At 41.5% G+C, this 16,835-nt stretch overlaps 1 protein-coding gene across 1 annotated transcript in view; it reads right to left on the bottom strand.

The window, feature by feature from the left end:
* MCUB (mitochondrial calcium uniporter dominant negative subunit beta) overlaps window positions 1-9,233 on the bottom strand; it is a 44,855-nt gene extending 35,622 nt beyond the window's left edge. The window contains exon 1 of the mRNA XM_079307342.1: window positions 9,059-9,233. Within this exon, the coding sequence (XP_079163468.1) occupies window positions 9,059-9,148 (90 nt within the window). The 5' untranslated portion in view covers window positions 9,149-9,233. The remainder of the gene's footprint in view (window positions 1-9,058) is intronic.
* Between the last annotated feature and the right edge of the window lie 7,602 nt (window positions 9,234-16,835).

A 16,835-nucleotide genomic window follows, 5' to 3' on the forward strand; every position in this document is an offset into this window, starting at 1 on the left:
CATTTTTTAAACCTGTTAATAGCTTTTGATAGCTTCTATATTATTATGTACCTTTATGCTGTTACTTCTTTTATTAGTTATGAGTATTCCTAAGTTCTACAAAATATTTTTTATCATATGTCAAGAAAAGTACTACCGATACTTAATGCCAAGTGAGACAAGACAAGCTGTAATTGTTAGCAGTAGAGTGTCCAGTTACAAGGTCTTACTTCCCAACAATCCAAAGCTGTATTTGTATTGGAATGCCAGTGAGTTCACAGTTTTCATCTGCTGGCTCAGTGGAATCCCCAAAAATAGTTGCATCCCTGCTTATGAGAAAAGTTAACAAGGCTATTCCAGAAGGAGCAGTTACCAGGAACTCGCAAGGAAACAAGATACAGATTGTGCAGCATTACAAAATGCTGAAGAATGGCACCACTGTGAGGGTTTGCACAGATTAAAGTCGTCTGGGGTCTGATCTGTAGCAAAAGCTATTCACTTTACACTTCCACTGCCATGAAGAACAGCTTGGGGTCAGTACTCCAAGGAGCATGCATGCTTTAATAGGTATAACTCAGTTTTAGAGCCTAGGTTATTTGACATCTCTTTAAATTACATAAACTCAGTTGCATTTCAGCTCACTGTGTTTAAAGCCACAGGGCAAACTCTATGGCATCAGAGAAACAATGTTCTGGAAAATCACTATAGTAAAGAATACTGAACAATGGTTTCAACACCCAACACATTAAAACGGGAAAAAATGGCAGACAATTCAGGCTCAGTCCCTGCACATTAAATTTGGACTAGTCCCAGCTCTGCAAAAAATAGTAGCGTTATCTGCCTCACAAAAAAACCCTTTTGACTGAAATCCACTGCAGCTACCTGAGAAAGTGTACCAGCCAGAAATGACTGCAAAAGATATTGCTGTGATACCAATGCCTGGGAACACATTCAGGAATCTTGTCTCAAGATTTTTATTATAATTTTCTTCATTTAAATCAGTATCAACTTATCCTACAACAGGTCATTTCCCAAGTAAACCAAGGGCAAAACCCCCAGGAACCTCCTCACTGCCTCTTTGTGGGCCACATTTAGCAGGCTTAGGACTTGCAATATTACAGCAAACACATTATGGCTTCAAAAATCTTCTCAAAACCAACAGGCTAACTGCCAAAAGGTGTGCTTCAAACATATGTAACCTGATGCCTTAATAGTTTAGGACCCATTTGAAAGCAGTTTTTGGAAAAGCACTAGTAGGAATACAGATTAAAAGAGAATGCCTAAACTCAAAGCAAAGTCCCATCTAAGAGAGATGTCATGATTCAACCCTACACTGTATTTGGTTACTGAGCACAAAAGCTTCTCACAAAAGAGCTCCAAGAACTTGATTCAGTTTTCCTGTTTCAACACAGCTGTGGCCATCCAGCAGACAAATGAAAATGGGAAGGCAGGAAAGATATACCCTCTGGCTGCAGAAAAAAAGTGATTGTTCAAGATCACTATTTGCTGTGTCTGCATTCCCTCCCTTCCCAAATTTAAGAGACTTCCTGCCTTTAGTTAAAAATACTAGCATGTGTGTTGCTCTGGAAAAGTACTTACAGAGCTGGGGGAAGTCCTGATCTCAGTGTAAACTTTTAAAAAAACTGATTCTGTCTTTTAAGAAACTAGCAACTTCCTGGTAGTTTTATCTGGAATTCTAAAATTCTGAAAAGCTGGAGTGAGAGGGAGGAGAGGGGCCAGTAAATTGAGATTTACCCACTTAGAAGCAAAAATTGCTTGTCATTTCACAAATATCCCTTCTACCTAAAACACATCAGCTAGGCATTTCAGATGCACAGCTCTAACAATACAGCTGTGAAAAGCAAAGGCCTTTGAGTTCCAGCTGTTTTATCTACGTTAAAAGTGTCAACTATTTACCTGAGCCACTGATCTGGATCCTGGACTTCCAATATTTAGCTGACTCTGTATCAGCAGCCTTGGGTCCTGCATACAGGTCAGCACGACCACTGACTTCAACTTCCCACACAGCATTTCTTACAGATATATAGCTTCTATCTGGCTTATATTTTTGTATTGCAAATAATTCTTTAAGCTTATTTCCTTAAAGGAAAGGCAAAGAGGGAACAACAGAGACAGTATCTGTAAGCTGAGGAACTTTGTGGTTAGGTACTGGGTTTACCACCTTCTCAAAACACTTTCAGACAGTTTAGCCCATCTTTATTGCAATTAACCTGTTAAAACCACATACCTCAGGCTAGCCAAAACCTGCCTCTATCTAGCTCAGCCTGGAGATTAACCCACTGCTGCACCCACCCTCCCTCCATCCCTGTCAGTGCATCCTTCACAGGGGCTGCAGCTACAAACCCACACCTGTGCCAGGTCTGCCCCCAGATCAGGAGCCCTGTTGTGACCATGTCTCCCTTGAGGGACTCCAGCCTTGAGGGGCTGTCTGAGGAGCAGCTGAGGCCACAAAGGTCCCTAGAAGCATGGATGCTGCTCTGCCTGAGGGGCCTGGCACCTCTATACTTCTATTCAGAGCAAACACATAAAGGTGTTTCCCTACCACAGATAGCACAGTGGAAAATGCTTGCAGCTGTGCTGTCACAGGCAGAGAGCAGCTGGTTCTTCTGTGCCTTTGAAGATCCACTGCCTGTGCTTGTGAAGATAAATTCAACTTTTTTAAAGGTATAAATTTCACATTTATAGAGTAAACATCTTTCTTCCATTTCCACTTGAAGGAGTACTGAGTATTTCCTGATCTCTAAGCAGAGGTTATGCTGCCAGTCCTCATCACACAAGCACAAAGGCTGTTGTTTATCTTGGCCCTGACTGCTGACAGGGACAGCACCACACCCAGCCTCACTTGAACAGAGGAGAATTAGTTCATGGACAAAAGCTAATCCTTAATAGGCAGGCAGCCAAACAATGTTCATTTTAACATCTCTTCTTCAGCTGCTGTGCCTCATTCTAACATGAGGGATTTACTTCCCTAGCGATGGACCTGATCTTCAGAGTGTAGATCCACACTTCCCCACACCTGGATGGCAGGTTATTTCTAGTGACCCAGGACTCATGCATGAGCTGAGAACGGAAAATTTCACAATTAATAACTTGCAGGCCTGAAAATTGTCCTCCTCCCAGCCTCCCTATGCAGGTCACAGAACACACAGTTACTTCAATTTTTTGCTGCGTTCCTCAGATCTCCTCTGGGATAGAAAAAGAAGAGTAGTCATATGAATGGCAGAAGTGACCTTAAAAAAAGCCATCTCTCTCCAATGTAAACCTAATGACCAGGTTATTACCCAGTATCCTGACAGCAAGACAGAGAACGAGACAGAAACCCAGAGATCCTGCATCTCCCTTTCCTCCTTCTGGAAAAGATCAAAAGAGATATGAAGCCAACCCAGATCAAGGGCTGCTGATACATGCCCTTAACAGACACTTAGTTAACATCATCTCATAAAAAGGCACAAAAGTGACCAGGAAACATCTCTAGGCTTAGAAGAGTTTACTGCCTTCTCATAAGGATGTAGGAACTCCCCCACCACAAGCCACCCAATGAGAAATTCACCTTTAACGTTGTTTTCCAAGAATACCTTCAGGGTGAAAATGATCCTAAAGAAAGCAAGCCCAACTCAAGCACAGCAACTCCATTCATTTTCCTTCAGATCATTCTGCAGTAGGAAGGGGGAAATGAAAATTTTGCTGTTTAACGAGATGTTGAAAACAGTTGTGCTCTTTGCTTCCTCTTTGATGCCAAAAATCTCACTGTGAAGAAGGACTGCAGGAGAGAAGCTCTCAGTAGAAATTAACAAAAACCAAAACCCAAACAAACATCTCTACTTCCCTTTCCTTCTTCTCCTATCCCTTCAGAAATTAAGATATATAATCTCTAGGATAAGGTCTACCTTTTTGCCAAATAAGCTTTCAACCACTAAAATGTAAAAAGTAAAGAAAAATCAAAAGAGACTCATATTCTTAAAACAAGGTTTGTCAGCAGCCTTAAGTGCTCAGCACATCAGTGATTTGTGGTAAATCCTCAGAACATCTAAGACACTTGCAAAGCAATTTTCTCAGACATCCTCTAGAGGTTTAGTTGTTTTTTTTTTGCAGGTATAAAGACTGTGAGTGAAGTCTTTTAGCACACTTGCTAAGAGTACTAAAAGGAACACTGCCAGACTTAGCTTCATCTTATGAGCAACAAAAAACGTACAGTTACAGCATCGTTTGTATGATCACAGCATCCTCTGCAAATTAAATCACAGCATCATTTTCTGTCACTTACTCTATCAATCATGGAGCACCCAATACAGGTATCACCTTATGACTATTTCTATCCCCATTCTAAATAATGTATTTTAAAAAGCCACTATCAACAGTAAGTCATGTAAATTTTTATTTTCCTTTACAATAAACCTCTCAAATGTATTTGGAGTAATATACATCCCAAACTTTGGGAAGCACTGTCTACTACTCCTGCATCACATATGAGAAAGCTCTCCAAGAAATATGTTTAAAAATTACATGGATTTTGCTATGGACAACAATGCTAGACCAGCATTTCAGTTTTCTTTACATTTCCTGCAGTACCACACAGCCTAGACCTAGCACAAAAAAGCTCTAACTTCCCTAGGCTTGTGGTGCTGAAGAGAATGACTGCACTCTTCCCAGCCTTGCAGAAGCTGGTATTCATTTCCTTGCCATAGTCACACAACCACCAAAGACACACATCAGCTGACACTCAGAGCAGGCAAAAAAGCAACACACTTTGCAAGAAAAGCTGCTGTTGTATATATCTCAATTAGCTGATTTCCTGTCAATTGCCCCACTGGTAAACAACACCAAGAATTTGAAGCCTCACTGTTGATGTGGGTTTTAAACCCTGAGTGAGACTGGATATTAGAAATTTCCCAAACCTCTAAGGGAATGAGCCCTTAGTGGGAACAGCCCACTAAGTTACTACAGCATCTGTACTGGAGCGAGAAGACACAGAATGGCAGTTCATGGATTATCTGCAGAAGTACAAAGAGAGATGAACTTCTGTGCTAATGTGTATACCACATTTCTCCCCAAAAGTGTATTTATCACGGAAAATACAGTCATCTTCCAGCTGCCAGATGAGACAACAGCAAATGACTAGCAGCCATTCCCAATGCCTGGTGTCATTCTGGCACAAACACAGTAGCAAAGTCAAAAAAATGAACTTGCTGAGACAGGAAATTTTTTTGCAGCAGAAGCACCACAGATCTTCTAAACAAGTTTTTCTAAGGCATTTAGAAATTAGTATTTGAGAGAGTGAACAGTACTGAAACAGTTCAGTAGTTTGTATGTTTTTGTTGCTATATGTCAGTATAAGCAGGAGGTTTCTGTTTAGGAAATAGAAAAGATTTGGATCAACAAGCTAACTTCTGTTGTGCAAGGCTTTCACAGATGAGGAAAGACAAGGGAAAACACGCCCAGCGGCCATAAATTACTCCCAGTTCTTGGCTCCAATTAGACATCAATTTCCAAAGGACTTGAGTGGGCTGAAAATAAAAAGCAGGGACTTAAATCACATTTATGTGAAATAATTGGCTGCATAAGACACTCAATGACAATCTGCTTCTCTGTAGTTGCCTGGGATGTCCTGGGGTTGCTGTTTATCAGAGTACCTTGGAAATCCCAGCAGCAGTTCATATGCAAAAGAGAAAGAGGAAAAATTTAAAACCTCCATGAAATTATCCTATGGCTACTAGGACACATTTAAATCCTTCCTTATAAGACTGTATAAAACTGAAGGACAAACTAGACAGGAATCATGCTAGGAGAATTATGGCAATTTGAGAGTAAGAATTACTATAAAAATTAACAGGAAGGACAGGAAAACAGTTCAAGCCAGTCTGAGGTAGTCAAAAACTTATCAGCTGAAAGTACTGAAAAAAATATTTTTGACAGATATGGATGACATTGGGAACTGACAAAAAAAAAAAAGCTCCAAAATAAACCCCTCACTACTCTGCTTTCTGCAGATAAACCCAATGACTCTCCTACTGTCCGAAGTTTGCAGCTAGGAAGAAAATTCCCCTCAGCAACAAGCATATGCAATATCTCAATCAAGGAAGAAAATAAATCCATAATGTTTTTCACAGAACCCTTTGCAATTTGCTCTTGCCAGCTTACATATGATCTTTCCACTTGCCAATATATTCCACAGGCACAGTTTTAAGAGAAATTTGCACATAGAAATGGAATGTATTCTGAATTAATGATGCTAAATAAACTTATATTTTGAAAACAATTCAAGTTCTCCCATTTTAATTCCCTCACTAATACTTGTTCAAAGCAATCCCTGCCTTTTGCAGAGGAAATGTCACTATTACAGTACCTTCACACATGCTAGAAACAGCTTTAGCAAGACACAGCGCTATGTGACTGCAAAGAAACCCGGTTTTAAGCTAAGAAAGATCATGTAACCAGACTTTTTAATTTTCCATGGCTGCCACCCATCCTAAGCAATGTAGGCATGCTAGTAGAGATCTCCATAGCATAGACTGAACTAGAAATCTCACTTACATGAATGGCCATAAAAAGATATACATTTTTAAACCAGGAGAATTCAGCACTATAGAGAAACTAACTAGGACCATCTGGAAAAAAATTAAACCCTTTAATGTTTACTGGCTTAGAAGGTTTATGAATTAAAAAAAAATAATAACAACAAACCAACAAAAAAGCCTCCAGCAATTTATAGCCTTGATTCTGTGTTAGCAAATGCATTCTCCACTGAGATATGGTGAGGGGAGATGTTCCTCACAGACAGCAGGGCAAGCAAGGCATTTCTTCCAGCGTGAGCTGCAGGAGTTAAAACATGCAAGCCAAAAGGAAGCAAAAGAGCTGGCAACCTTTAGGTTTTACCACATGCAAAGTAACTGCAGAATTGCAAATCTGGGACTCTAGCAAAATCTAGCTAGCAGCCTTTGGGAAATGAAATGATGTGTAATAAGAATGCCTGTCCAAAGAATACAATACAATGCTTCTATTAGTCTGAAAAACTGCCTATGTGCTAAGACCTTTTCTCTTTTGTACACAGCCTGCTGTCTGGCTTTCTAACACTTTCTTGTCAAAGCAGCAATCCCAGGACATCCCAGGCAACTAGAGTCTGTCTAAGAACCAACCACTTTAAATACAGAAAGACTCACCTAGCAAAAACCTCAATTTTACAAAACGCAGAATTTGTATAAGCATCACTCTGAAAGGCAAAGCAGCTAATGACAGCTATAGGGAGAGCTGTAGTTCTCATTTAAAAGTGGAGCTGAAAAGCTAATGATTAAGGATACAGCTCCTTAGGACAGCAATCCCTGCTGTAATCCTGAAAAAAATTACAGCAAATGAGCAATAATGGCTCATTTATCCCCACAGTTGTGGGGATTTTTATTTATTAGTCAAAAACCACAGCACACAAACACACTGTTCACTCACACACCTGCCCATCAACATCTGAGTAACCTGCAGTATGCAATGACCAAGTGCATATCCTACAACCTTGTGGGGCCACTTTAGTATCACCTCCAGCTTTATGAGTGGAAACTCCAGTCAAGGCCCCAAAAGGCACATAAGCAGACTGATTCCTATCACCAAACACAGCATGAAACAAGCTGCAGAGACCATAAAAAGTATTGTATATTAATTTACTCCAAAAAATTCCACTTACTAATTAAACTATATCTTGTATTAAAGACTTTTCCTCAGCATACATCTCTCTCTGCTTCACCTCTTTGGTGCAAAAATTTAATTCCCGATGCATGTCACTGTCATTCCATCCCGCAAAGTAACAGACACGATCATTTTTTTGCTCTTTCTTATTATGACAGTGTTGCCAAAGTAAGAGCTTTTCCTCCTCCACCTCCTCCTTCTCCTCTCATTTTTGGTGTCTCCTCTTAAAGCTTTATCAGCTTTCAGTCTCGATTTAGAGCCTTAGAAAAGCACGAAGCTTGTCTGCAAAGCAGTAGCCTGGAGAAGTCAGAGGCAGCAAACTGAATAGGCAGCGTCAGTGTAAATGACAGTGTAAACCCTCTCAGCGAGGTGCAAAGTGTTTTCAGCATGCACCGCTAAAAACTCAGAAGATTAAGGAGGTCAAGTCAATATTTATCTTAAATTCCCTACTTAGATGTCATCATATACAGGCAAACGCATATATTTCTCCTCATATACAGAGGAAAGCAAAGAAGGGCTATTCGTATTGAGATACGGTGCAAATTAATGCAATGGAATTTTGTAATAGGCTTTTTGAAGAAAAAAAAAAAAATTGAGAAAAAGTAGAAAGTTAATTTCTTGCAACTCAACTCCACCCACTGCCACAGGTTTCGAGACATGGTTTGTGGAAGATGGTCAGAAACAAGCGCCAGACGGCCCTGGACTTCCTTCTGGGATGTCACCACACACCCCAGCAACTTCCCAGCCATGGGAGGGCCGCGGGCGCAGGGACGGGGTTTTGCTGTGCTCCATCACGGCAGTATTTCCAAGCATACACACGGCATATCTCTGTTACTACGAACATTTAAGAAAGGATGAAACTGCCTCTTCTCCCAGCACTTAGGAGTCGCTCAGGACTCTGTCCTCTGTCACACCGTCCTACGCGGCAGCATATTTTTAAATTCACTGTGCGTTCATGTTTGCCTTTATTGTTCCTAATCATAGAATCTCTGGGACTTCTGAAAGCCTGGAGAAGCTCAGAGGCAGGTGGACTTCAGCACTCCACGTACAGGGCAGCAGCAGCACCACCACAGCCCGCAAGCGAAACTTTTCTCGCACTGGCGTTTTCCTGCTCGCTGCGGGCAGAGCAGCCCGTGAGTCACCGGGGCACAGCCCCCGGCCCGGCCGGCGCTGCCGCTCCTCCCGCCGTGAGTCACGGCCCGGGGAGCCGAGGCGAGGGCGGGCCCCGCAGCCGGGGGCCCCAGCCCGGCCGGGCTGGCTCCTGTCCCAGGCTCTGTCCCCCCGCGCCCCCGCCCCAGCCGGGGCAGAGGCGGGCGAAGCCGTGAGGGACAATCCCGCCCGTTCCCGCCGCCGTCCCGCGGGGGTTCTCGCCCGCTCCCCGTCTTACCTGAGGCGGCGGGCGGCCATCCCGCCTGCCCAGCAGCACCGGGAGCGGCCGCCGGCCCCCGCGCAGCGCCCGGCCCAGCCCCGCCAGCATGGTCCCGCACCCCGCCTGCTCCTGCCCCGGCGGGCTCCGGCCCCTGCGGCCCGAGCCGCTGCCGCGCTGGGCGTGGGCGAGCGGGGCAGAGGCAGGGCGGCTCCGCTGGCGGTGTGAGCGCCTTCCCCCGGCCCTTCCCGCCCGCCGCCGGAGGGGCTGGGCCGGGCTTTGCCGCTCCCTCCGGCCCGCGGCTCCGTGCGCCGCTGCCCGGCCGGGGCTGCTCCTGCCGCGCCGTGCCCAGCCCACCGCCCTCCGGCTACAGGTGCCAGCGCCGCTCCTCCGCCTCCTTGTTCTTGTAATTGAAACAGCTCTTCTGTAAAAAAAAAATTGAATAGCCCTTAATGCTTGTCTTGCCAGAACACCTGTCTCCTCTGACGCTGAGTATTGCCTCTGTTTTTTGAGAAACGGGACTATCGCTGCTCCCGGATTTCAGTGAAATAAGCACATTCAGGTACCACAGAAATGGGCAGCAAAGCGACGGAAGATGCTCTTGTAGTTAGTTTACGTGAGAGTTTTGTTTACAGCAGTAGAGCAATTAGCAAGGCTTAACATTTTCCCATTCAGTCATTTGTTGGGTATCACCTCCATGCCCGCAAACAGTTTCTCGTGTTCAGTACAAACCACTGAAGCACATCAGAGCCTTGCCCTCCATCAGGAAAACACATCGGGAAGGCTTGTTGTACTCCTTTCTCTACCCTTGATGATGCTCCTCCAAAGCAATGCAGCACAAAACAAAACCTTCCCTGATGATGAGAAAAGGATCCTAGAAAACGGAATGTTGTACAGCTGGAAGTGCCACCGTCATGGAAAAACTCCGCACCTGCACACTTGATAGCTCAAGGGGACTAAATAGGACCTCAGTTGTATTCATCTTCTGAGCTCTGGAATGGAAACCTCCGGCAGTTTAAACCTTAGGTCACACCGACATTCACTCACATTTCGGGGTCACTGTGATCTACTAAAATGAATGTGATCCCGGGAAACAGGAGAAGAGCAGTTGCACTATTAGCAGGCAGTGACTCCCAAAGGCAGTAGTTTGTGATACAATCATTATGAGTATTTACTGTAGCAAAAATTCTCTGAATATTTTTTAGTAATTTCCCTTTACGAACTAAGAGTTAATTTCTCAGCCTTATGTACCTTATGATGTAATTTATATCAAGATCCACAAAGTTCCTAAAGGTGAAATAAGATTTAATGGTTAACTGTATTAATTCAGGATGTAATGTTTATGGTTTTATCAAGCAGAGGTAATTAGGTAATTAGGTCATTTCAACTGGCTTTTTTTTTTTTTTTTTTTTTAAATACTTCTACCACTTAATGATGGCTTTATCAAAATTATCTTCTTTGGAGAAGAAAAAATGATGTCAGCACTAGAAAACAGATAATTTAATTTTGGTCATTGTTCAATGCTGTATTTATTTTTTGTACTTTGTTTTAAAATGTTGATAAGGAGCAAAGAAGCACTCATGCTCACAGCAACTTATGGAGGTTAACTGATGGAAGGGACTGGAAATCAAGGTTTATGTTTTTATATACAGGCTGGAGAATTAAGAGAACATTAGTCACTGCCAAGTTTAAAAAGGTGACTGACTCTTTGAAAAGCATATCCTAAATATCTTTCACACCTGTACAAGTGACTCATGAGGCAACTCCTGCATTGTTGGCTAAGCAACCTGTTTTGTGTCTTATAGTTTCCACTGCAAGTACTGCCTGTTCACTGTAACTTAGGTTTTTTTCAAATGATACCTCAAAATGCATTTTCTTATAGTTCAGGTCTAAATTAATGTCATATGTATAACCAACACTTGACAAAGAAAACTCTACATAAAACTATCATTGTATTTATCTATTCATAGCTGCTGAATACTGTACAAATAAAAATTGCTGTGAAACATCATTGTGGTCACAGATACCATTAAAATGCCTATAGAGTGGATTGAAAGGCAAAGTTTCTTGAGTGAAACTGCTAAAACAGGGTCTCAACTTGGAGTGTGTTCAAGTGGGACAACTTTTAGAATTACTTGCTAGTTCCCAAATTTTTGCTCGTTCCTCTCTGTCCCCCCCCCCATGCTTAGAGTGTAGTCAGTAACAAGAATTATATTAACCTGAAACTATATTTGAAGGAGTTTTCTTGTTCTGTGAGATGCAGATTCATCTCTTCCCTTCTGCTATCTATGTGCTCTGCCAATAGGAAATGGCACTTCAAGGAAAGTGATTTAGGCATGCACAGCATCAGGGTTCTCTTCATATCACGCAGACACGACTGACCCCAGATCCAAAAAGAAAATTACTAGGAAAGCAAGCAGATTATTACAGACTTAAGAATTATGTTTCAATTTATATTCTCAGGGGTATTTTTTAAAGGCAAAACTATTTACTAAAATAAAGCCAGAGGGCATTCTAGGGAAGCCTGAAACTAAGGGGAAATAAGAGGGGCCCTGGTGCTTTCAAGAGGAGAGGGGTCTGTCTCATGAGTTTCATTCATTTCTAAAAAAACTTTAAGATAGGACAGAAATATACAAATAACCTTCTGAATTAAAAGAAGTTTTCCCTTGGCCAAATAGCAAGCTAAGAAGAGAGAGTTAACATGGCTCACCAACTAGATGTCAGAAACACACACCTGCAAGAGCAGAGATCTCTACCTTCACCACAGGGAGGAATGTGACTGAAGGTGATGTACATTGTATTTCAAATATGTACAGAAAGGAAAGGCACACAGACTAATTCCAGGGTGATTATTACCTTCATTAGCCAGCTATAGAAGTCCAATGACAAATTTGATCAGGATCATTATAGAATGATGTTCCCACCACTCAAGGAAACAAATATTATTAGATGTAACTTCAGCCATGATTACAGGGCAGCCAAAGCCCTTTTTCTCATCCTCTGACTTGTTTTGTTCATCACATTTCATTTAAATACTTCCTTTTCTGTTTAGAGGTGCCTTCCTAGAGCTAGTGGGTAAAGGAGAGAGAGCAAAAAAAATCTGATGACAAAACTTAAAAGTCCCCCAACAATACCAAACCCATAGCAGAAGTTCTCCCTCTAAGACTGTATTCTATCCTCCAGTGAGCAAGATTGAGCATACTCCTGGGACAAAATTTTCCAATGCATCTTACTTGAAAAACCAACAGCTACAGTTTTTTTCTTTTAGCTCTTGCACACTACAGTTCAAAACAGAAAATATAATGACATAGAATAAAATTCTATATTCCAAAAAACTTGTCTATACTCAGATTTATCTGAGTGATGAAAAGCTGCTGAAAATCTCTCCTCTTCAGCAGCAAATATGAGGTAAGATCTCAAGCCTTACTTGCAGAACTCCAGGTAAGGGCTTTACAAGTCATTAGTAAATAGCCTGAATTTTGCCAAAAGTCACAAGAGTGAAACCCAAACTCCTATGCTTTCATGAAGAGGGGAGCAATTCTGGATATGGTATCAGCAACATGCTATGCAGTGTAAAGACAAAACTTTTTCACCAGGAAAAAAATATGTTCTCTCCCATGGCACAGAGCAAAAAAATCTCTCTTCAAGGTATAGAAGAACTCATTGCAAAATATTATCTCTGCCAGTACTAATATATTAATCCTCCCACTCCAGTAAAGAAAGAGTGAGATGAGACCTATCACTGCCCAGCACAGAACACAAACAAAAGGTCTGCATTTTTTATAGAGCAGGGGATCATACCAGCAGGATTTCTTAAATAAACTGCTGGAAGGCATGATATCGCATGGCAAAACACCTGCACTCCAATTGCAGACAGAAACTCTTACTCAAGGCAGGAGAAGTGCTTAGAGGTGGAGGCTCATAAATTATGCTCTCATTACAGAGCTGCCAGGCTGTCTAAATTGTACTAGAGTATTAAGTCAGTACAGCAGAGACCTGGGTCACAATTAAAGGTAGATGGCCTCATTTATACTCACTGGTTTTTCCTCCCTCTTCTGAGTATTTTTACTGTGTGTTCTCTTTTGCTTAGACTTTCTCACATGCTTCCTCTGGCTTGTAAATATACTTTTGAAGTGGTTGCATGACTGTGGATGGACAGAGCTGGTGGGGTAGTGTGGAGACAGGGCAGAACTTTCCCTCAGGCTGCCACTGCACAGGGAAATCAACCTAATCTGCCTTGGGAGCCACAACTCCAGGGACATATAAACAACAAACGTGCCAGAAAGATACGGGTGAGATCTCCCATTTCCAGTTTCAATTCTGGAGCCTTTCCAGGCTCAGCTTGTGCTTAAAGTATCTGTCATCAGACAGCAGCAGCACGATGGAAAAGTTCAGCTGTCTCCTTTTCCTGGATAAACTGCAAAGCAGAACTTCGGCTGTTTCCAGGCGTGATTCCTTCTGCACCACTCTGCCACAGAGACAAAGCTCAAGTCTTTAGCTTGGCCCCTGCAGTATTAAAGAGATCGTAGAAAGCAGTTTTCCCCACTCAGGCAGCCTTAATGACCTACACTACACCTGAAGGACCGACTGCTTAAAATGTGAGAACATGCAAATTTAATGTCATCTGTGATGGACAGGAATAAACAATTGTTCAGAACAGAGCACAACCCTTATGGTGAGGGCTCCTCAGTGAAACCTCTAAGCATTCTATGCTAGTAACTGAGAGTGAGTAATGGCTGTGCACAGTTCGACACACATCATTCAAAGACACAGAACGTGGAAACAAGGGGAAAGAGAGGAACTGAGACTTTAAAGTCCAAACCTGCAAACAGCTGTAACAAATGACTCCTCAAAATAAACGTTCATTGTACCAGAGAAAGTAATGTACACCCACAGAAGCATGTTCTTTTTTTAGTTTGCATTGTCTCTTCACACTAGCAATTGCAAATGACCACCAGAGCTGAGCACAAACTCCATGAGTCACAACCACATTCAGTCTAAAAATTCTGACAGCCTGTTTCACACAAATACTCAGCGATCTGGGTATCCACTCCAACCCCCATCCCTTCTCAGGACATTGTACTCCACCTGCCTGCATATTTGTGTAAGTATTTCAAGGGTTTTTGTAGTAATATTCTTGTTTGGGTAATAGTCCTCCCTCCCTTCAAGGTGGTATCGTGTTGTCTGCCCTGTTACTCTTTTAGGCTGGGGAAGAAAGGCTGCCACAAGCATAGCAATGTGTGTGAGAGAAGGCTGGATTTACATTTGATTCACACACAATTCACAAGCTGAAGGACATTCCTAGAAGTCCTAGAAGAAGCAGGAGTTTCCTGCTTGAAGTGGTCTTATAGTCATGCTTGGACCTTTTCCACAACATGCAGTTTCTACAAACACCTACAAGATTCCAGTAACTTTCAGTTTTTGTTTTTTGGGGTTAATTTTGGAGTTTTTTTGTTTGGTTTTTCTTTTTTTTTTTTTTTTTTTTTTTTTTTTTTTTTTGTTTTTTGTTTTTTTTTTGTTTTTTTTTTTTTGTTTTGTTTGTTTATTTGGGTTTTTTTTTTTTTTTTTTTTTTTTTTTTTTTTTTTTTTTTTTTTTTTTAAGGAAAGTGCTGTACTTTGAAGGAGCTGAAAAAGTCTTTCTCCAATTTTAGGAAACTGCCATTGAGGAGGGCTTAGAGTTCACAGGTTTCTGGGGTTTTTTGTTTTTTAAACTTGTCCATGAAGCTGTAACATAGAACTTATTTTTCATAATGCAAGCACACCTGCTTATTTAAAGACATGGGTATTACTGGTTAACGAAGTTCATGGTAGCAAGAACTCAGAAAAAAGAGAGTAGAAAAGGGAAAAGCTGGTGATACCCCCCTTCATGTCAATCAGTTCATGAAACACTGTTTGTGATACCTTACATATTACCAGGCACCTTATGTCAAGTACAATCCTAAGAGGTGGTGTGGAAAGACAAATAAACAAACCATCAGAAATTTAAACACACTGAGAAACTGAAAGCCACAGAAGGCAAATTAAGTAGAAGACTTAACAGGGTGATAAAGAAAGGAAAGTATAGAGCAGCTTGCTACCTCCTGCTGTCCCCAGTTCAGGAAGCTACAGAATATTTGGGATCTTTCAGAAAGAAGGAAAAATTATACTTTTCTCCACAGGTAATTATATTGCAAAACCATCCATTAGAAGAAATTACTCAGTCTAAGGTCAACAACACACAGTTACTCCGATAAGGAAAAATGCTGACTGGGTTTTACATATCCAGCTGATCTCTAAATACGTAAGGTAGAGATGCATCTCAGGGTAGCACAACTTCCACACGAGGGATTTCTCATGTTTCACCCTGACCATGGGATACCAGTCACTCTTAAAGGAGACAGGGTGCTGGAGCAGGTGGATGTGCAGCACTGTTTGATGATCCAGCTGCAGCCTGGCAGTGCTGGAGCAGCTGCCAGCCCCCTCAGCCCATGTTCCTCCTGCAGAGCCGATCCAGCCACACTACTGGAGGTGCCAGAGTCCGCATTACACAGGCGGTTTCCACTCTTCTTCCAGGAACTTCCAACGTTTCAAAACATGTTTGGAAGACTGAAATATTTCATGCTTACTCTCCAAGAATAAATTACTCTTTCACGTACATGGTTTTGGTAATTCAAAATAATAGCTTGGATGAGGGAAAGGGAGACTTGCAAACTCAAATGGCTTTTTATTTTGAACAAACATGTAAGGCACTGTGAAATACAGCCAGATTGCAGGAATTGCCTAAACATGACCATCTGGATAGGAAAGCACCAATCTTTCAGAAGCTGTGCATGTGCTTAGTAAGCTGGATGAGGACATCAGCATGTATATCAGTGATTCTAGTTTTACTTCTGGGCTCTCCTAAGCTCTGCTTCAGATAATGAAGGCATCACATTCTGCCACCAAAAAGAGCAGAAAGAATTCCTTAGCTACAGACGACTGCTACATATTTTATTCCCTTTTTTTTTCCTTCAGCATTAGGTCATCAGGAAATTTTTAGAAATATTTTTTATTCATAGAAGCTGAGACCTAAAGCCTGCAGAACTTTTTGAAAGTATTGTATCCACGTAAGTTATCAATGGAACAAAGTATTTTCCTAAACACCTTCTCCACCCAAATTATGATCTAACATTAAATAATTTGTTAATTTTTAAAACATATTTTTAAACAATATGAGAATACCATTTCCTATGGTTAGCAGATTTCCAAGATGACTGATTATCACCAACTCTTTCTCATATTTGAGGACTCTTATGCCAATAAACACTTTACTCAAGAATTCTCCAAGGCCTCAGTGTCTTGCCAAATAGAAACTTTCTACTCACATTGATAAAAGAAGTATTATACTGCTTGCTAATCAAACAGTACTTCCTTCCAACACTCTTGACCTTTGTAAAATTGACACTTTTCTCTTAACGGAATCATGATTAAGGATGTGATTGGAGGTCTGTATTTCATGATGCCTCTAGGGTAGGGTTCTCTTAACATCTGAAAGAAAAAAGCCTCAAACATAGCTTTAAGTAAATATAAACCAGAAAATCATAAACAGGTGCAAGAAAATGAAATTTTAATCCTTTCTCATTAATTTAATACATTGTGAAATATTTCCAGGAGTTTTGCCACCTCCCCTAGTTATGTTCTGTAGAAGTGTGCACCGACTAAAATCCTGTGCATGACTGGTACTTCTAATTGGGCAGTTCCTTTTGCTAAGGTCTGCCAAAGGAAAGCAAGAAGAGACTCTGTGTAATATTTATTTTTTCCTACTTATCAAAACTGTAAA

Source organism: Erithacus rubecula, assembly GCF_903797595.1.
Source record: "Erithacus rubecula genome assembly, chromosome: 5".
Lineage (NCBI taxonomy): Eukaryota > Metazoa > Chordata > Aves > Passeriformes > Muscicapidae > Erithacus > Erithacus rubecula.